Source organism: Tasmannia lanceolata, unplaced genomic scaffold (genome assembly GCF_043159265.1).
Source record: "Tasmannia lanceolata isolate RefF3 unplaced genomic scaffold, GAP_Taslan_0.1 ptg000019l, whole genome shotgun sequence".
NCBI lineage: Eukaryota > Viridiplantae > Streptophyta > Magnoliopsida > Canellales > Winteraceae > Tasmannia > Tasmannia lanceolata.
In genome coordinates, this window is record NW_027518696.1 from 27,741,485 (window position 1) to 27,764,185 (window position 22,701).

General features: G+C 38.8%; 1 protein-coding gene across 3 annotated transcripts in view; it reads left to right on the plus strand.

Annotated features, from left to right (window-relative positions):
• The window catches only part of LOC143852200 (protein LONG AFTER FAR-RED 3-like), a 101,651-nt gene that overhangs the window by 17,691 nt on the left and 61,259 nt on the right, over positions 1–22,701 (plus strand). For 2 of the 3 annotated variants that reach the window (XR_013236738.1, XM_077361579.1), the window contains exons 5-6: positions 20,135–20,241; positions 20,336–20,471. Coding sequence is in view for 2 of the 3 variants with exons in the window: in XM_077361579.1 (XP_077217694.1) it covers positions 20,135–20,241; positions 20,336–20,471 (243 nt within the window). In the remaining variant the exon portion in view is untranslated. The remainder of the gene's footprint in view (positions 1–20,134; positions 20,242–20,335; positions 20,472–22,701) is intronic. The other variant, XM_077361580.1, reaches the window with a different exon arrangement.

The window sequence follows — 22,701 nt, forward strand, 5'->3', positions numbered from 1 at the left end:
TGGTTTAATAATCTTGAACGCCTTGTGACATGTCTGTTAATTTAGTACATACTACATTTCACATGCAATTTATATAATATTTATATATAATACATACGCTACATTTCACATGCAATTCATAACAATATAATTATGTAATATGTACTGATATAGTGTACCACTAATGCACTTACTATTTTTTTTTTGAAAATTGACATATCTATTGATAATAACAAATATACAGAAACTTTGGGACCAGTAGTCCCACCACATTACATCATAAAAAACCAAAGCAAAACAGCCCATATATGAACTACCCAACAAAAACAATCCAAGATATAAAAGACACAGATAAGGGAAGACTCGATACGTCAAAGACCAAGGTCTCTCAAGCACAAACACGAGTACGACATTAATCGGGCCCAAATCCGCCATTATATCTTAGGTCTTTCTTCCAAAAGAACCAGAGTGGAAAATTTAGCCATCCAAGACCAAAAACACTATATCCCCTTGGAGTGAAGGACCACGGTCCCTCAAGAACACTTCATAGTGTTCTTATACCATCCTTTTCCAATTAGTAAGAAAGAGCAAAACTTCCAAAAAAACACCAACTAGGACCACCATCTCTGTACTCTAAAAAAAATCATCACAAACTGTGCTTCCGAAGACACTGTCAATGCCTTTGGGCCAGAAAACACTTTTTCTGTTACGACCATTTTTTTTTATATCCCATCAGTGCAAACAATATACTTTGAAAGTATTCTTTTTCTGTACTTGTAACAACCATTTTTTATATATATATAAGTGTTGATAATTACACATTTATTAAGTTAATCTTTTTGATAATTACAACCTAGCCAATTAATTAGTGGGTCGTATGTAAACTCTACTTAATAAAAACACTAATTAAAGCTAGGGTTATATTAGTAAATTACAATCGAGAGAAGATAGCAAGTGATAAAGTTGAAGTTTTACAAACCCAAAACTCAACCTATATGGTTGCCGTACACACTCCCTATTTGGGTGAGTGCTCACGCACAGTGGCCCCACTATCTAGTTTAATAAATTTTAAGCCGTTTCCTATTAGAAAATAATGGACGTGAATACCCTCTTTTGTTATATATATATATAGAAGGACTTCTCTTTATAGAGTTAGGGTTAGTTTAGGTAAAGTAAATTAGAGTTTTACTTAAGTTAGAAATCAAGGGAATAAAGGAAACTATTGCAAAAAGGAAACAAATACAATCGTGGGTTTATAAAACCTACCATGTGGGGGTCTTGACAAACCCACTTCAGGCCTCCCTCGATTGAAACAGAGAGTGCGATAGAGAGAGGGAGAGTTAACAATATATATATATATATATATATATATATATATATATATATATATATAGAGAGAGAGAGAGAGAGAGAGAGAGAGAGAGAGAGAGAGAGAGAGAGAGAGAGAGAGAGAGAGAGAGGAGGAGGAGGAGGAGGAGAAGAAGATCAAGAAGAAAAGAGGATCTAGGGCTTATGAAATGCAAGTGTGACACCCAAGACGGGGGGGGGGGTGAATCAGCTAATTAAAAATTCTTCGCTTAATTAGATGTGGTGTTAAAAATTAATTCACTAATTAAGCAATGATTAATCTAACCCTTGTTACATTGAGCAAGATAATGAAAGTTAGGGTTTAGATATTACTTTATCCTTTATCTTCTCTAACCCTTGTTCAACATGTCGTTCGCCAGCTTATAAAGTCAACTTACTCGGGCTAATAAGGGCTAAGAGGGGCTAGCGCCATAAACTTATTAGGTTAGTACTTGCTGCTTGCCTCAAAACCCTTGAAACGCCATAAACGTAAGGGCTAATAGGGCAGGGCATCGCGCTCCTTACGTGAGAGGGGCCCTCTTAGCCCTTATTAGTACAGTATGCTTCAAAACGTAAGCTTGCGCGCTCCTTACGTGAGAGGGGCCCTCTTAGCCCTTATTAGTATGTCGTGCAAAGGCGTCACTTTACGTCGCCCCCCTAAACGTAGTCAGGCCTATCACGCCCTTCTGAGTCTTGAGTGAAGTTCGCTTGCTGGTTAGGCTTGGTTGACTTGGTCATGTAAACTAACTAATAGGCGGCGTTTATGCCCACTACAAGACTACGACTACAGAGGCATTCTGGTGGGAAGGCCGACGACTACACGGAGAGATCTCTATACCAAGTCATGAGCGATAGCGAAGCCAAGCCGCCGCCTATAGGCGAAGGGACGAAAGCCCGGCGAAGGTTAGACCTGAGAAAGTACGAAAAAAAATACGTTTAGGTTACGAAGTCACTTAGCCGAGCCGAGGCTAAGGTTGTGGAAGAACTTAGTCGAAGAAAGTGAGATGTTGGGTATGAAATAGCTTAGTTGGTTGAAGGTAAGTGAAACTAAGGAACACAAAACATAAATACAACTATGGGTAGAGATTACCAATCACTAATGTGCAAAGGAAAGGAGAAGAAGAAGCAACCACAAGGCACAAGATTTATAGTGGTTCGGTCTATCACAAGACCTACTCCACTCATCCAAGTTTTTCCTCCTTGGGGACTCCACTAAAAGATGAGATTCTTCAATGGCGAATCTCTAAGCCGTACACCACCTTTTTTTTTTTTTTTGAATGGTGAGCCGTACACCACCTTCTCCAATCTCCAAAGGGACAAACCCTTTCTGCATGAAGCCTTGCGAGGGGACACTCCCTCTTACAACGGATTCACCTTTGTTACCGGGCCGAATCGTAGACCCTCAATACAAATGAAGAACTAAAATAAAAACTCTCTCTTTGCCTCTTGATAGGCGGATTACAAACTCTTAAGCTCACAAACACTCCAAGGAATAGATAAATTGTAAAAGCCCTATGGAGTTCCTCTTAATAATTGTAGAATCACAAGTTCAAAGCGTAGAAGAGGATAAAACCTTTGATGTGAAAGTTTAGGCTCAAAAGGATAAGATTTTATCTTGCAAAAGGTTCTTTAGATAGGTTTTGATAGGGTATATATAGTGTATTTGAAAATATGACCGTTTGGGGGCAAATCCGTAATTTATTGTGTTGAAAAAGTCAAGCCGCAGAAGCCCCAACGGCTAGTTTGCCAGACAGTGGTGGTCAACCGGGCTACGGCGGTCGCCCGCCCTTATCGGGCGCACTTTTTTTTATTTTCAAATTTCTTACTGTCGTGGTCGACTGGCCCATGGCGGTCACCCGGCGAGGGCTACCTGTTTGATTAAAAATTTTGCTCAAAAACCTATCCGCGGTCGACCGATCCATGGCGGTCGCCCGCCTAAACCATGCTGGATTGTTTCTGTCGAAACAGAAACATATCCGCGGTCACCCGGCTTACCTCGGTCGACCGGCCCGCTATTGGAAGCCAAGTGCTGGATTTCCAGCCTTGCTTCCGCGGTCGCCCAGGACACCCCCGATCGACCGGCCCTGTTTAAAAATCCATTTTAACATTGAAAATTCAGGGTCTTGGGCCATGGTCTTTGGACTTTAGTCTTAGGTTTTCAAACACATTTTTGGGTGTGTTAATGGTTTCCAAAGATATAAAAAGTTAAGTATGAAAACCATTTCAAAACTTTTTGAAAGTGCATTTAACATAAAATCAAGAGGACTCCAAAATACATTCTAAAAGTGTATACCATTGAGTCTTCTTGGAATGTCTTGGCTTCTTGGCACTTTCTTGGACTCCTTCACTTGTGAGTAAACTTCTTGAACTTGGTTCTCCTCAAATCTTCAATGCATGTTGAAATGTACATGAGGTGTCACCATGTTGGTTCATCTCCAAGCTTCTTCTTGACACTTGCTAGGTAACTTGTGGGATCTTCAATTTGAGCTTTCTTGACTTGAACATCTTCAAAGGATGATGTCTTCACTGTGAGTGCAAGCTCTTGATCATTGTGTGTGTGGATCCGCAAGCATGTGTTGAGATGAGTTGTGTAATGGCGATATGACATATCAAATTCCTATATAGAGCACAACATCTCAAAGCAACACATTAGTCCATAAATCCTAATCAATTTGGGTTTGCTAGCATCAAAACAAGAAGGTAAGGTGAATGTTTGAACCCATGGGAACCCTTGGGCTTACAACTTACCTTTCAAGCAATACTTCAAGTATACCCTCTAATTTCAGATTTTGTATTTTTCTTTTTGACTTGGAACCCTAATTTCAATCCCAAACTCAGTTCTTAAAAGTTACAAACCCCCACATTATACCCTTTTTGAATTTCAGTTGTTCCATGCTAAATCTTCCATTGATTTTCCCCAATGTTTACAAACCCCAATTTTATAGATTTTGCTACAAACCTTTGATTTTATACAACCCAAAGTTCTTTTTCAATTGATTCTAACAGTCACAGTCAATAATGCCCTCGTTCCACCATCAAAGCTGCCATGAAATTTCAACGCAATCTCATGGCCTGAACTCGTGTTTTTGTCCACCTCCAGTTTTGTATAATCTGTAGAAACCCTCAAATTCAGTATATATGCATGAAATCTCCAATTTGTTGAATCTACCCATGTACCATAGCAACACCTAGAAGCCTCAAGTATCTGATCCCAAACCCATGCCCAGACCAGTCGAGCTTCTCTTGTGTTGAAAATTGCAAACACCTTGCAAGACACAAAATAAGAAGCAGGTAAATAAAAGAGATAATATGTTCATTTTTATTTTTCCCTAGGGGACACCCCCTTTGTATATTTATGTCTATTCTTTTACTCAACAAAGGCGGTGGCTTGGAAATAAAAGGGGTGGATATACACTTCCCCAAACAATCAAACAACGGCTACTGATGTTACATTACCTTGGGTTTTTGATAATGGCACTAAAGGGAAATAATATTACTGTTGCTGTGTGTTTTTAAAGAGAAATTGTTATCAGTACAACTAAGTTGATAATTGCACCAAATCATATTGTCTTCTCTGATTTTTGTTGTCAAACTGTTGATTCCAGCACAAACCATGTTTTTAATAACTGCACAAACTCAGTTCGTCTTTTCTTATGTAGTGTGTCAACAACTATCGATGTTAGCTCTCTAATGTTTTTGATAATTACACTTACTCAACTTGCCTGTGTATTTTTTTTTATATCTTGTGGGAGCTGTGATATCCATATGACAGCCCTATAGTTGCTAAAAGACAAAGGGGAGTGTAACGACCCGGCTTCCATTGCCTGAGGTCGCTACCAAAACCGCTGAACTTTTTATTTTGCATAAAAATACTTTTTTTTTTGAACAGATAACGCATAGCGGAAGCGATTAATTAAAACTAAATAAATTCAAACCTTCTCATCATTATTATTCTCGTGAACAACTCACAATAAAAAGAAAATGTCTCCAAATTTGAGACCCAATAACATAATTAAACCCAAAGTCCGAATAACCAAAATAATAAATCATAAATCCAATTAAACCAAAACCACGGAAGTGACCATGATGTCAATCTGCACTCTATGACTCTAGCACCCCAAATGCCCGCATTGGTCTCATCAAATGTCTTCATTAGCAAAAGCTCCCTCCTCTTCACCTACTATTCCTGCAGGATATGAGGGGTTAGAAGCAAGTAAAGGAAACTCTCAGAATAATGAAATTAAGCGACATGTATTTCACCATAATATTTTCTATAACAATGGAACAAAATAAAACATGAATTACAGCAGTCTTATTATCAACTTATAGCTAAAATAATTAATTGTAAAATGCAATGCATGAGTGAAACCTTAAATGAACTCTCCTTTTTCCCCAATGATCATGTGGCAGTTCCCATTGATTTTCTCCTCATGTACTGCGGTGGCTTTCTAGCCTGACCGGTGATCATTGACCATCAAGGACCCTCCGTTCCCTAATGGAACGTGATCCACTTTAGGATTTCGATTGGTTCACCACAAGGGTTCCTCCCAATGCATCGCCTACCAGCTGTCGTACGCCCTCGGACTGGTTGGCTTTTGGCTTTCCGCCCAAGGTTGGATCTAAGAGTTCTCCTTAGTCCTCCCTCCCATTACTCCCAATCCTAAGTATGTTTACAATTATTTTCCAATAAAACATTTTCTTTTACAATCCATATCTAAATTTTCCAATCATTATCCAATTCCAAGCATTAATTAATTGAAATCGGAAAACATGCAGAACAGTCCACTCTTATTACACATGCTAAATTATTCATTTCATTAATATGGAAAATAGAATAATGAAACCATATCAACATTAAAAACATTATAAAGCGAGTAACCAGAACTTGCCTTGACGTCAGAACTTGGAAAATTCGAAGCCGGTTCTAACCAGAATCAGATAAGCACAAATCCTGGGATCATGGAACCGCACACACAATTAAGCTTTTCATTAAATTGCTAAATCTCATCCTAAGTTAGGGTACACTTCCTAATTACACCTAGTTTTCATTACTCCAATATTCTTGATTTATTTGAATAAGTGATTACTTATATGCATGTTTATATAGATACTGTGCTAACTCGTAACACATAAGCACTTGATGTACATAAGGTATTGAAATTTCAGTTGAAAGCGTAGATATATATAAAAAAAGAAAATTATCAATAACATTTCGTTTGACATACTAATGTCGATTTCCAAAAATTTTACAGATTTATTTGACATTGGCAAGGTACAATTCTTGAAAGTAAAATCTTTGGCTCTTATCTAATATGTGTGCTCAAAAGTTTTTCTTAATTTCTTTTGAACATTAATTCATTTGCCATTTATCTGTATATAGTCTTGTTCCGAAAGAGAAAAATTATAACTCAAGGAGATGACGTAATTTAGATAAGATATGGGCTTTGCAAGAAGGTTTTAGAAATCCCATTATTTCATTTTATTTTTGTTACATAAGCCTAGTCAAAGAAAATAAATGATGAGTTCACTGAGCACTTACTTGTAGTCAATGAATCAAAATGAACTTCTCTTCTCCTTGTTCTTTTAATGGCCGAACACCTCTCTCTCTCTCTCTCTCTATTTCAAAGTTTTGATGGGAATAGCAAAGGATGAAATACACGATCCTAAGAGGGAGAGAAAGAGAGGAAGGCTTCCTAATTTATAAATTTGATTTCTCCCCAAGAAATCCCTATTTACATAAGTTTTCTATTTTTATGTACCATCCTTCCAATTTATCCACCAAGAACATTAAAAGGCTACCAAAAGAAGAATCCTTGATTGCAAGATTGAAGGTGGCCCACACAATATTTTAAAGGAGTATGGAAAGGCATAGTACACACGTCTCACTTCTTTCCCTCTTTAAATGATAAATTTAAAGCAAGATTCCAAAATCCCACCTTTTAAAGCAAGTGGTCTTCTCATTTTGTTAACACTGTGCGTTTTTCCTTCTAAGGAGAAACGTACAGTTGCTTTTCACAAAGAGAAAGAAGGCAATTCCCATTCATTTGTGATGCATGGGTATGTACATATACCATATGTATAAAAACAAGGCCCAAAAGTGGCGCCCCAACTAGGGGAGTATTAAATGTAATTTTCACCCAAATGGAAATAGCGTTACAAATTTTGGGAAGGATACCTACTGCTAAAAATATTTTTGATTTCTTGCTACATGGGAATACGTCCCAAAATTGTATGCCAAGAATGCCCCTCACACAAATGTCTAGTGTGATAATCTTGTTTGGGCAATTTTGCCACACCCACTTTAATTAAAACTTGGGGTGGAAATATCAATTTTTGTTTGTTTTACAATACATAATAAGAGGGTGGTTTAGAAAGGCTATGGTTTTCACGTTAAATTGTAGGGCCCCACCAAAATTGAAAATTAAAGGCCTCCATTGACTTTTTATAAAGTGCCAAAATATCCCTTGAAACCCTTTTTATGACACATTAATTTGGTTAATACACTCTGAATCTTAACTTTTTAGGGTGAAATTATCTTAAATAACAACCCAAAATTTCCAGTTGTTATAGGGAGTTAGTGTAGTTAATGAAATCTGGTACTATGAGTATTAGTACTATTATTTGGATAACAGCATCCTTCAAGTTTGATCAAAGCTTATGCACATTTTTGGTAAGGACACCCACTACAAGTTATCAATATAAAACTTAAGACAAATTTAGAAATGATATTATGTTTTAAAAAGAAAATTCTAGCGAGAAGCCCTACAATCGATTGATAGTGACACTCCTTTACATTCTTTCACTTGATGTACACAATACCCTAATATCCATTTGATATGCACACACCCCCTTCAAAATTGTTAACCACAAAATCTTCAACCAAAAACCCATCACACCTTGTTTTTAGATCCTTTTCGTGCCCAAATCCTTGTGATAAAACTTGCAAAATAGAGAAGGAAAGATGGTATAAACTATTAGAAATAAGGAAAGGATTTTCAAAGTAATACATTGACAACATTGGTATATATATTTTGGGGGGCACCTTTCTGTGACTCGTAGAGACCTATTAGCATTGTCCTTACACTAAAAAATCAAGGCAAGTGATAATGACTTTCATATTAATGGTTTCCATGAATGAAATTGTACTTATAATTATATTTTTTTGTGATTCTTGTTGCCTCTTACATATTATATTACATTGTTGAAATTGATAGCCTGCTCGTAATTTAAAGTGTTGAAAATAAATGGAAATTGTTAAAAACTAACCATGCAGGTACAAGAGAGGCAAAAAGCCCCCCATTGTAAAGAGGGAAAGATGTATGTATAAAAAAACATGTTTGCATGTATGGTAATATTAGGAGGGAGGCCCAAAAAGGGAGACCCCCTTGGAGCCAACTTTGGGCATAGTACCAAAAGCCACCCCGACTGAGAGCGTACGACCTCGGCCTGGCGATGCATCCCGGGTAGACCCTTATGGGATAACCCAAAGGAAATCCTACAAAAGAGCACACCCACAAGTGGGTGGAGGGTCCTTGATGGTCGGGAACCAACGGCCAGTATAAAGTATGATGAGATGGAATTTGAATAAGGAAAGTATTGGGAAATGCCATATGGTCCTGGCATAGTTGAGCATATGTGATTGCATCTTTTACTTTTCATGCACATGCATCTTTTCTTCTCTACATATTATTATTTTAGTTGTTTAATATGTTTCTTATTCAGATTTATTTTTCAGTTATTATTGTGCAATGCTTGTAATCATGAGAAAACTATTTAACACGACTCTTGTTTTTGGCGGACTCTTACTATGCGAGCCACTAGATGATTTTGGACAGCTTTTGTTGACCCTGTTTTTCTCTCACAGGGATCGAGGAAAACAAGGGAGGAGCTTTTGCAAACGAACAAACATAGATCAGAGACGTCTTCCGAGAAATCGGCGGCGTAACGACGCTAGTTGGATGATGTAGCTTCGAGTTCTCCGAAAATTCGGCAGAACAACGGTGCTATTCGGACGAAGGGGCTTCGGGTTTGCCGAAATTTAGGCAGAACAACGACGCTATTCAGACGAAAGGGCTTCGGGTTTGCCGGAATTTCTGCAGAACAACGACGCTATTCGGACGAAGTAACTTCGGGTTTGCCGGGATTTCGGCAGAACAATGGCACTATTCGGACGAAGGGGCTTCAGGCTTGCCAGGATTTCGGCAGAACATGGGCGCTATTCGGAGTTTGCCAGAATTTCGGCAGAACAACGACGCTATTCGGACGAAGGGGCTTCTTTTGCCGGAATTTCGGCAGAACAACGATGCTAGTTTGAAAGATGTCGCTTCGAGTCTTCGGAAATTTGGCAGAGTGCCGATGCCCAGTGTGAGCTACTTAAGAATTTCTCTACTTTCTCTCTTCTAAAGCAAAGAAACTAGAGTTTTTTGGACATAACCTTCTTTCAAGAGGGGTTTGAAAAGTAGAAAACTAGGATTTTTATAACTGAAAACCTAATTTAAAACTAGAAAAACTAGAAAGCTCTCTGAGGTAAATTCTCTCTGAATTCAGTAACTTATGAATTCTGATTTACTTCTACCCCCCTATATATAAGAATCCGGGCAAACAATTCGCAGAGTGCGAAAATATTTGCACTCTGCGAAATTGAAAATGTCCAATTTCTTTGCGAAATTGAACCTGACACATGGGTGTTAGTGTCAGGTCAGCAAGATTTTGAAAAATGTTATTTTTTGTCTTTTTGGGGGTTTATGGGGAGTTTCGGCGTGCCGTAACTCCTTCGTTTGGACTTCGAATCGCGCTCGGTCAGATCCGTTGGATTCCTCGTTGTGAGGCGATTCCAACGAGTCTAATATCGCTAGCTTTCGGAACGCAAAGTGTTTTTGGGTAAAAACGTATGTTTTCGACTCAAAGCTAACTTCTTGGTTGAAATGCCGTGTGAAAACGGGCTTTTTGGTTGTGCTGTAAAAGGTGGTTGCCGTGTAAAAATAGGCTTTTGTAGCACCTCTGGGATAAAATCATTTTTGGGAAGTATTTTCCTGTTTCAATAACCTGGAGAGAGAGATTGAGAGAAAGGAATAAGGGTCTGGGACTCGTCTTTAGACTCTTCCTCACGACAACCTATCATTAGTTCCACCTTGACAAAATTGGTTGTCTACAGGCCCACACAATTATGGGTAGGCGTGCGTATGTTCTCTCTTTGGTAGGGAAAAGTGAATTTCTTTTCTGGGCATAAATCTGATTACAGATTTTCCACGAATTTAATTCTTTTTCATGAAAAACAATTTCGGATAAATTTTTTGAAGTCCTTTATAGTTTTACAATAGATTAAATAAGAGCCTTAGATCAAAAGACAACCATAAAACTTGCCTAATAAGACAAATTCCTTCATAAAGCCATATCCTAATAGTAAATGGCCCATAACTTTGTCAAATCATGTCCAAATCGCAAAATCTTGGGTCCGTTGGATATATAATCGAAATACCCATCTAACGGAACCAAAATCAATTCGAACTGACAAGATTTGATGCCCAAAAAGTGAGCTATAAGAAAAGTGACAAAAATATAACATGAGCCATCGATTTTCCCAATTTCCTTAATCGCTTGCGGATCAAAGGATTCGGATGCTCAAGTGGTATGATTAGTTGTCCACTTGAGCTAGATCGACGATTGGAGGAATCCGGTGATTGATCCAACGGTCTGACAGGCTCTAAATCATAAATTTGTACAGATGATTACCGAACACTGAGATCTTTTCGATCAAGATTGTTGATTGGGTGATCTACTGCCTAAATTAATTATCAAAATTAGGCAATGTCGACCCTTAGTGAGGTCAGGCATTACAGGGTTTGTTAATCAATGGCTTCCGTATAGCAGGGAGTTCAAAACGAGTTTTTGAGACATGAATATTTAATATACCATTGATGATTAGGAGATCATTTGGTAGAGACTTCCATCTGGGTATCACTTCAGATATTGGTACACTAACCTCAGGCATGCAAAATATTTCGGTTTCGGTAGAAAATGAAATGAAATACACATTGTTTCGGAAAAGTACCAAACTTCGCCGAAACGTTTCCGAAATGTTTCGTTTCGGTGAAATTTTGGAAATTTCGGTGAAATGTTTCGGTGAAGTAATTTCACCCGAAATTTCGGAAATTTGGTGAAATATTTCTGAAATTTCGGTGAAATGTTTCAGAAATTTCTGTGAAACGTTTCGAAATTTTTTTACAAGATTTTGTCCGAAATTTCATACCGAAACCGAAACTGAGATTTAAAACCTTGACCTCAGGTGATAACATAGGTGTTAGAAGTATCTATATGTGCGTAAGGGAACTTTGGTCCTTATACTCTTTTCACCTTTATATAAATACATAAGTGAGGGGGAGTTATCCCTAACTCACACTTCTCCCATTCTCTTCTCTTCTCTCTTCTCCTCTCTCAACATGGTATTGGAGCACTAGGGTTTTGGTCTCCTAGGGACCACCATTGTTCCCCCTCCCTTCTTATTCTTCTCCCTTAACCTCCACACGACACCATCTCCTCCACGCCATCAGCCCACCATCTCCTCCACACCATCAGACCCTAAACTCTCATCTCGACATACAGACCCTCTACCCTAACCCCAAACCCTACCTTAAGCCACCACCCGCCGGAAACCCTCCCATTCCCCTCGCTTTCTTCATCCCCTCTCCACCACCCGTCGGAAAACCCTCCCTTCCACTCGCCCCCTTCATCCCCTCTCCACCATCCTTTCATCCGACCCCTAAACCCTAACCCAAAACCCCTGCCGACCCTAACCCTACCCCAAAACCTGCTGGAATCCTGACAATTCATAACCCGACAACCCTTCCCTATCCCTCTCGTCCTAAGCCTAACCCTAACATCCTAGCCCTCATCCTAATCTTCTAAATTTTCCAAATCCTAACTCTACTCTTCAAGCCCCTAGTATTCCTCTTCCAAATCCTTTTTAAGACCCGCTAGGGTTTCTTTCTTTAACTCCACTTCCAAGTCATGACCTAAGTCACCCTTGCTCACGTACGCGTTCCTGTTCCACTGCACACCCTATTTCGTCTGTTGTTTCTTATGATCGTCTCACCCTCTTGTTTCGTAGTTTTGTCTCCTCCTTGTCTTCTATTTCTTTGCCCAGGTTTGTCCACGAGGCTCTTGATAACTCTTGATCAGCCAGGTTCTTGAGTTGCTATGGATACTGAGATGGCCGCCCTTCAGGCTAATCATACTTGGGATTTAGTTCCTCTCCCTCATGGTGCTCAGCTTGTTGGCTGCCTTTGGGTATTTTCCATCAAATACTTGCGGGGCACTTTGGAGCGCCTTAAGGAGCGATTGATTGCTAAGAGATATTCCCAAACGTTTGGTGTTGACTACACAGAGACTTTTTCACTAGTTGCCAAAATCTCTTCTGTGTGAGTATTTATCTCTCTTGCTGTCAACTGAGGATGGCCTCTATATCAGTTGGATGTCACGAATGCTTTTCTATATGGAGACTTGACTGAGGAGGTCTATATGGAGCAACCTTCTAGGTATGTTGTTCGGGGGGAGATGTCCTCCATAGTGTGCAGACTTAAAAAATCATTATATAAGCTCAAACAATCTCTTAGAGCATGGTTTGGGAGATTCAGTCATGCTATCATGTGATTTGGCATGAAGCAATGTGCAGTTAACCACTTTGTTTTTAGTCGTCATTCTGATGCTGGGCATGTCCTTTTCATAGTCTATGTGGATGACATTATCATTACAGGGAGTGACATAGCTATCATACAGAGGTTGAGACTTTCCTTCAGAAAGAATTCTCCACAAAAGACTTTGGGCGTCTAAGATATTTCCTAGGGATTGAGGTGGCTTATTATGGTAGTAGTCTCTCCCTCTCACAGACGAAGTATGTGTTGGAGGAGACCAGTTCTTTGGGTGTGAAACCAACTGTTGTTCCCATGGACCCTAATAAAAAGCTGCTTCCAGAAGGGGAGACTTGTTGGATGATTCTGACAGGTATAGACGACTAGTTGGGAAACTTATCTACCTCACTATAACTCGCCCATATATTTCATACGCAGCGGAGGTTGTTAGCTAGTTCATAAGTGCTCCTCGTACCTCCCACTGAGCAACTGTGATTTAGATTCTCCGATACTTGAAAAGCGCTCCAGGAACAGGGCTGCTTTTCAAGAGACATGGGCATACGGAGTTAGAAGGTTTTTGTGATGCAGACTGAGCAATGAGTAAGGACACCAACAGATAGACGATCCATTACCGGATACTGTACCTTTGTTGGAGGTAACTTAGTATCATGGTGAAGCAAGAAATAAGACATAGTGGTAGAAGCCAAATACTGAGCCATGCCACATACTAGTGGTTAGCTTTTTTGGTGTGCTCCCTTCTATCTGAGATAGGATTCTCCTCATCATCCCCAGCTTAGCTGTATTGCGACAATAAGTTTGCTATTCACATTGCCACTAATCCTGTCTTTCATGAGCGCACCAAGCACATAGAGGTGGACTGTTATTTCATTCGCCAACGAATTCAGAAAGGGAGAAATACACACTATTGTCACTCGATCAGCGGATCAGCTAGCTGATGTTTTCACCAAGTCTTTGAGTAGTGCCAAGCTAAATGATATTTGTAACAAGCTAGGAATGTATGATATATACATTCCAGCTTGAGGGGGAGCGTTAGAAGTGTGTGTGCCTAAGGGCATATTAGTCATTGTACTCTTTTCCCCTTTATATAAATACACAAGTGAGGGGGAGTCATTGCCAACTCACTCTCTTTCACTCATTCTCTCCTCTTCTAACTCTCACAATGTTATACACAGACATTCAGCGTTGACTATATAGAGACCTTCTCCCCCATTGCCGAAATCCCCTCGGTTCGGGTGTTGATTTGACTAGCTGTCAATGGGGGTGGCCCTTTATATCAGCTTAATGTCAAAAATGCCTTTCTACATGGAGACCTAACTGAGGAGGTTTATATTGAGCAAACTCCTGGGTATGTTGCTCAGGGAGAGATGCCCTCCTCAGTTTGTAGACTTCACAAATCATTATATGGTCTCAAGCAATCTCCTAGAGCATGGTTTGGGAGATTTAGTGATGCTATTATGAGATGTGGCATGAAACAATGTGCGGTTGATCACTCTGTCTTTATCCATCAGTCTTATGCCGGACATGTTCTTCTCATAGTGTATGTGGATGATATTATCATTATAGGGAGTGATTTACTGGGTATACAGAAGTTGAAGACTTTCTTGCAGAAAGAGTTCTCCACCAAGGATTTGGGTCGCCTGAGATACTTTAGCTTATTATCGCAGGAGTCTTTCCCTTTCACAAAGAAAGTATGTATTGGACTTATTAGATAAGACATGCTGTCTTCGGGTAAAACCTAATGCCGTGCCTATGGACTTGAATGTAAAACTTCATCTAGATGAGGAGAGTCGTTAGATGATCCTAGGAGGTACGGGAGGCATGGTTTTAAATTTCGGCCGAAATCCGAAATTTCGGCTGAAATGTGTCGGTTTCGGTCATGTCCGACACCGAAAGTACATGAATTCGAAATATTACATTGTGTCGCCGAAATTTCAGCAAATTTCGGCCAAAATTTCGTTGAATCAGTAATTTCAACCGAAATGTAAATTTGGAGAGTACTGAAATGCAATCAATGCAGCCAATGAAGCCACAAAAGTCAACAAAATTAAAAAAATAGGCTGTTTTCCGTTAGTGATCTCTGCCCAAAGCGATTTGATATTTAAAATAAGGAAAAAAATGATTTACATCAGTCAATGCATGAAACAAAAGTCAGACAAAATTAAAAAATAGGCTGTTTTTCGTCAGATATCTCTGCCCAAAGCCATTTGATATTTAAAATAATGAAAAAATGATTTACATTATTCAATGCAAGCCACAAAAGTCAAAAAATCAAATACAAAGCTTGTGTTTTGTCAGAATTCTGCCCAAAGCCATGTGGCGTTGATCTTATTATATCTTAACTATAATGATTGTATCCACACCGTTTTAACTGGGATAGCCCCTTTACTTTAAAAGAGTGGTCATATATACATAAAAATGGGCTGTCCCAAGTTAAAAAAAAGGGGCGTACGTTTCTCTTAAAAGACACCTAATTTATTACTGTAACTGGGCCAACCCCCTTGTTTACTTGGGGCAGCCCCCTCTAGTGTATTTATTACTATTGTTTAACACTAGAAGGGGCTGTTCCAAGTAAAAAAAGGGGATGGGAAATGATAACACCACAACCATATGCCCCATTTTTTTACTTGGGAGTTGGGACCAAGGAAGCAGGATTCTTCCCTAGGAGCCTTCGATTCCCGCTCTGGCAACCTTGAGCAGGATTCTTCCCTGGGAGCCTTCGAATCCCGCTTTCGATTCCCGCTCTCGATTCCCGCTCTGGCAAACTTGGTTGGGACAGCCCCCCTCAAGTGTATTTATTACTATTGTTTTACAATAGAGGGGGTTGTCCCAAAAAAAAAAGGGGATGGGAAATGATATAGAAGTTGGTAAGTTATCATGGTATCAGAGCCAAAGGTCTCGAGTTCAAACCTCCCGGATAACAAAAATCCACATGCGATGGTTGGCCCAAAGTGAGACCACATGTGCCACGTGTTTGCCAAGTGGGCCACACGTGCGGGGAGTGTTAAAGTATTAAAGATAAATAACGCCTTTCTCCAACAGCTTAAGCTTTTGGAGAAGTTGGTAAGTTAACCACTGCAAGTGTTTTGTCCTTTCAACTGTTAAAACATGGTTGTGCTGATATGATTTCACTAAATGAAAAAACAAAAATTACCATTAAGTGTTATACCTGCCCTTGTTCTTTAATTGGGACAGCCCCCACTATTGTATTAATGACTTCTTCTACACTATAAGGGGCTGTCCAAGTAGAAAATAGGGGACTGTTTTTTAGGACATGAGCTCATCTCCCAAGATGTTCACATTCTTAAACAATTATGGATGCCATTTGCTTATGTGATGGTTTCTAAGTGTGTATTATGCTTATTTTAGCATTTTCTGAAGTTACATCTTAAAATTCCATCATTTGGATATATTTCCATGTATTTCCATGACTTTATAGGATTTCCACCGAAACCGAAATATTTCCATTTCCTTGAGGTCCGAAATTGAAACCAAAATTTAAAACCTTGACAGGAGGTTGGTTGGCAAACTTATATACCTTCCAGTCACTCGTCCAATTATTTCATTTGCTGTAGGGGTTGTCAATCAGTTTATGACCTCACCACATACCTCTCATTGGGCCGCAGTTCTTCAGATTATCAGGTACTTGAAAGGTGCTCCAGGGAAATGATTACTATTCAAGAAACATGGGCATGAGAAGTTAGAAGGATTTTGTGATGCAGATTGGGTAGGATCTCCAGCAGATAGGAGATTCACCACTGGCTATTGTACCCTTTTTGGGGGTAACTTAGTGTCATGTCGAAGTAAGAAACATGACGCCGTAGCCAAATCGAATGCAGAAGCAGAATATATAGCAATTTCACATACGAGTGGACAGCTTATTTGGTTTCGCTCTCTCCTATCCGAGATTGGTTTCTCTTCCTCATTCCATCTCAGCTATATTGCGACAACAAGACTGCTGTTTACATTGCTACCATTCCTTTCTTTCATGAGAGAACCAAGCACATAGAGGTGGACTGTCATTTTATACGCCAGAGAATCCAAAAGGGCGAGATATGCATTACCTTCAGTTGATATGTGCTAGCTGATTTTTTTACCAAGTCTTTGAGTAAAGCTAAGCTAAGTGCTACTTGTACCAAGCTAGGAATGCATGATGTATACATTCCAGCTTAAGGGGAGTGTTAGTATGTATATGTGCCTAAGGGCACTTTGATCCTTGTACTCTTTTCACCTTTATATAGTTACATAAGTGAGGGGAAGCTATCCCTAACTCACACTTATCCCAGTATCTTCTCTTCTCTCTTCTCGTTTCTCAACAATAGGGAGTTGATATCCGATCTCCTACAACTATAGTAGTTTCGTTGGAGGTGAGTCAGATAGAGCCTCATCCTCACACTAGTGGAGTGCCCGTCATTCATTAAAGAGTTTTGGAATTTAATTATTCTTGGATACATCTTCATTAAGAATAAGCAATGCTTATATAAACATTTACAGATAAGCATAGAAGATAATCCTAATCTATCTTAACAACCTAATCTAGCTTAGATGTCTAATCTAATCTTCTAATGATTTGTCATATCTGATTCGATTTATCCTAACATAACATGCCCCCTCAAACGTATGTGGATTGAAAATCAACGTACGTTTGATTGCAATAAAAATATCTCCAAATAATTATCACACTGTTGAATCTTGATGATCTGTCTGTTGAAGATGTCACTTGAATGTTGCCGATGTTGCTGAAGACAAAGATTTGTGTCTGGTGCCGGATGATTGATGTTGATTGCCAAAGATGATGTCGCTTGAAAAATGAGCTTGAATTGGCTTGATGGAACTCTAGCCTCGATGGGCGAGTTTTAATGGACCGATTTCAGATATCGATCATCAAAGATTGATCAATACTTATCTTCAAAGATTGACTGGTTTTAGATACCCATCTTCGTGGAATTTGACTCTCATGCACGAACTGTAAGGAATTGAGGCCCCTCAACTGAGTAGAGCGACTATTTCAGGCACGCACCTCGAAAGAGGTACATCAACTGAAATAGGCGAAAAAAATAGGAGGGAAAAAAAGGTGAAGAGAAGCAATGACGATTATCGGCAATGATGTTTAGGATTTGGACAATGCGTTTTGTCTTCAAATGGTCCAAATATCAATTTTGGGGTTACACTATTTTCGTAAAGACATAATGGGATGTTTGATAATGCATAAAAGGACGTGTTGTTTTTGGCTAAATATAGATATGGGAATCGGTGTGAAGCCTTTTGTTCAGAAGAGATGGGCGTAGAGATTAAAAAAGAGGGCTGTCATTACCAATAACAAAGGTAAGTATTTTATTTAAATAATCAATGCCCCTGTTTAGAATTTAGAATTGACAACTAGCATTGAGAACCATGAAAGGAAAATATCTCACGGATCTTGTTTGGCGAAGGAAAGGTCTTATGATGAAGAAAAGGGTACCATACGTTTTTGAGTAAAACAAAAAATGGTTTTGCAGATCTCTCTCCCTGACTCAGTCTTCCATCTCTGTTGATGTGGAGCATGATGGAGAGAGACTGATAGTGGCGCGGTAAGTGCAGAAACAAAGAGTTTTTGTTTTTTTTCAATGATCTTACATATGCACTCCTTCTTGCAACTTGGTGGCTGGTGTGGCAGCTATCTAATTCTAAACAGCAATGGCGATGGAGGGAGATTGGCAGGCTACGGACGGATCTCTTTCTTGGGGAAAATGATCCCCTGTTTGCGAATTCTGTGATGGAGAGGCAAGAGGGCAATGAAAATCCAGATGGTGATCCGTTGAGCGGGCGGAGGCTTGATTTGGGCCGGGGAAAAGGGTTTGGATTTACAGATGCAAGAAGATAGTGGACCGGCGGACGGCTAGATTAGCCTTCCGTCAGAGGACGAGCTCAGGGCCGTTGTGATGAAGGCACATCAGGATCAAACTGCTCTGATACCATAAAGAGTTTTGCAATTTGATTATTCTCGGATACATCTTCATTAACAATAAGCAAAGCTTATATAAGCATATACAGATAAGCATAGAAGATAATCCTAATCTATCTTAACAACCTAATCTAGCTTAGATGACTAATCTAATCTTCTAATGATATGTCAAATCTGATCCGATATATCCTAACAACATTCATGATCGGAGTTGACCTCTTGGGGGCGTTATAACATGAACACCTGATGTAGATTCTTGCAGATCTACTTAAGAAATTCCAGCAAGACTCAATAAAAAACTGATTAGAACAGTGAATTCAATGAAATTTTTTGCTCAAAACAGTCCAAAAACAGCAGGATGCAAATGAGAACAGACTGATCTATTTGCAAGAGTCCTTCCGGAGTACTCTTAAAATTGTATTTTTTTGACAAGTTTCCTCTCCTTCGCTGTTACCAATTGGTTAGATGGACTTGAACTTATATGCTTATTATTCAATTTTTGGAAATGATATCAGCACAACCACGTCTTAAATCTAATAATTGCACAAACTCAGCTTTTTTAAGTGCACAAACTCAGCTGCCAAAGGTTATTACAGTTCCGAAAAAGCTTGGACAAGCCAATCAAAAAAATACAGACAAGCTGAGTTTGTGCAATTATTAAAACATGGTTGTGCTGATATCATTTCCCTTAATTTTTCATTTTTTTAATTCTGACATTATTGCTGTGTTTTTTCTGTCATCTCCTTGATTTATTATCATAACATATATTTTTAGTCATTAACAATGTTCAGAATGTTAATTTTCTATTTTATTAATATTTACATCTAAATTTCGGATTGTTCTCCTTTGAAGTATATTAATGGGTCACTATTTTGATATTTTTATGTTTCACCCACCATATCCAATTGCTGTCTCTTCGTTTTAAGTTTGTAATAGATCCTCCAACATGCTTCTCCGTTTTTGTTTGGTACAGTTGAACTTGTTGTAGAAAGCATTCTTGTGGTTGTGAGTTAATTATCTGACTTTGTTTGTGTTTGGTACACTTGAACTTGTTGTAGAATGCATTCTTGCGATTGTGAGTTAATTATCTGACTTTGTCAATGTTTTGATGATTCCTGTAGCAAAATTAGGCATCAAGTTTTGATTTTCCTCCTCTTCATATGCTTTATGGACCCTACTAACTTGTTCCGACATGTTTGCATTTTGTGAAACTACTCAGGTAAAGACAAGGGTTCTTGGGTATTAGGTTTTGGGTGGAACAGTGAACTCTGGGGAGGGGACTTGCCAGCTGCTTCTTGGATTGACGATATTACACCTAACAATCCTGTGAGCAGTCATAACCTGATTGGTGGAAGCTAGCTCCATGAATTTTTAATAGCGATAATGACATCGATTACATTTGGGATATACTAATATGCAGGTTTGGTTCTTAAAAATGGATGGTCATATGGCACTAGCCAACACATTAGCATTAAAGATAGCTGGGGTTACAAATTACACAGAAGATCCAATTGGTGGAACTGTCATGAGAACCACTGGCGGAGGTGAACTTGGAGGTTACATGAGTTTTTGAGTTGTGCATGACATAAAATTTGTTTATATATGAATGCATATCTACCCTGTTTAGTATGTGATATCCATTTTTTACTATGATCAGTTCTTGTGTACTTCACATGCATACAAAATATAATACTGAAAATTTAACTGTCTTCTCCTTTTGCTAACTATGTGAATCTGTAATTTATATAATGCTTACAGAAAATCTGTATCATCGTTTGGTTCTGAATATTTTCTTTATTATAACTTGAAGTCAAAAGAAATTTAAGTTTTCCCTTTGACATCTGACGTTCATAGTGGAAAGTAATGTGGATGTTGATGTTTCTTTTCTACTTGTTTTATGCTGAAGTATTTTGTTCGCAGGTAAAAGTTAAACTGGAAATGGCGATTAAAGAATTTTCTTATCTTGAGAGAATGTAAAAATTTATCAGTTTTTCTTCAAAGAAGAGGTTTCTTTGTTTACTAGGTTAATGTCTTTCCCATTTCCTGCTTCACTACTAATTAGTTATCAAATAGGGGGCATTTTATGTTATTATGTGAAAAATCATACCATTAAAGATGCTTAGTTGTGAGAGGATTGACTCTCATGGTTCTTGCATGGTTTTATAACCTAAGAGAAGCTCTATATTGATCTTTCTCTTCACTTTGAACATTTGATGCAAAGGATTACAACAACAACAAATTTTTTTTGTCGTGCTTAAGGACCCTAGTTAGATCTTTGAAAAAAAGGACCCTAGTTGACCCCCCTTCATGACATTAACTATGTGGATGACTATTTCAACGCAAAATTTGTAATAATTTATAGATCTCATATCCTAATAGTTTGTGGTTCGTTTTTTACTTATTTTTTCTTTCTAGGTGTGTGTGGGTGTGGGTTGTGGGGGCCTGTGGGTAGTTTTAGTTCGAATAATGGGCCGTTAAAGAGATTTCCAACTTCAAAGGGATGAATTCCTAGATCTGTTGATAAATCAGAAGGATGTTCATGACATGTGATGTGGTCGTGGACCCACAGCCCTCAATGGGTACCAGCAGCAAAGCAAGCACAAGAACTTGATGTGATTTAGTCTCAGGCATATCGTAATAACTTGATGTGATTATTCTTAGACATATTTTCCGGAAACTTCTTGGATGAGAAGTTCGCTTCCACGGAAACTTGCTTTGGAATTAAGTTCTTCTCGCTTCCAAATTTAGGGGAAGCACGCTTTCCAAATGCTTCCTATGCGTTTCCTCTTAATTAAGAGTATGCTTCCTATTTAGGTGATTATTTTTTCTCAAAACAATATTTTCTATTTTTTATAATGTTGAAGGCGCATATTTCAAAAAACAGTGCATTTCATTTTTTTTTATCTTATGCTTCAAATTAAAATTATATGGATCTTCCAAAAACCTAACATTAAATTTACATGAATAAAACATGTGAAACTGTAAATTCGTAAAGCTTGTAATTCTAATTAATCAAGAAATCTTCTTTTCTACCTATAATTCATACCTATATTAATCGTTCCTCGTAACATACTTCAATCCTACTCTTTCTACATATTTCTTGTTTACTGCCAATGAGGCTTATGACATGCTTCATGTTGACTTCCAATGACGATTTTCTATACCCCTCGCTTCCCGCTTTTTCTTCCCGCATCGCTTCTCGCACTCACTTCCCATTTTGGCAACTTCGGTTTTAGGTTTAGGAATAGTTCATTGATGGACATGATTTTTTTAACATTTATAGGATTTTGGTTTAATTTTTAGTTGCATTTTTATAGTCTTAGATGTGGGGATGTCCATATCAAGCTATGGCTCACTATCGATTACCCAAAGCAAAAGATGTGGCAACCTTCGAAAGATTTCCAGAAAGGCGAGCTTGAGCCGGTGCATCTCGTCAATCTATCCATTCAAGAGTCCATTTGTGGAAGTCATTGCTTCCTCACCAAAAATCTGATCCCACCTTCCCCAGGACTCCCCTTTCTCTCAAAAGATTCAGACGTGCATTGGAATCACGCCCAAAAAACTCTCCTTTATACCAGCATTGCTTCAGCCATCACCACTCGACCGGATACCAACAGAGCTAGCCGGCTAGCGGTTCACTCCAGACCAACGTGGCAGTGTCCGCCCGACACTCCCCCGTAACCTGTGACTTCTGCTTTTCTCAGGGTGTCCACCCGGCCACACATGGGCGGTCGGACCCTTTTAGGAGAAGTCTATCTCTTGCGACCCTAGACTTTTGCCTTTTCT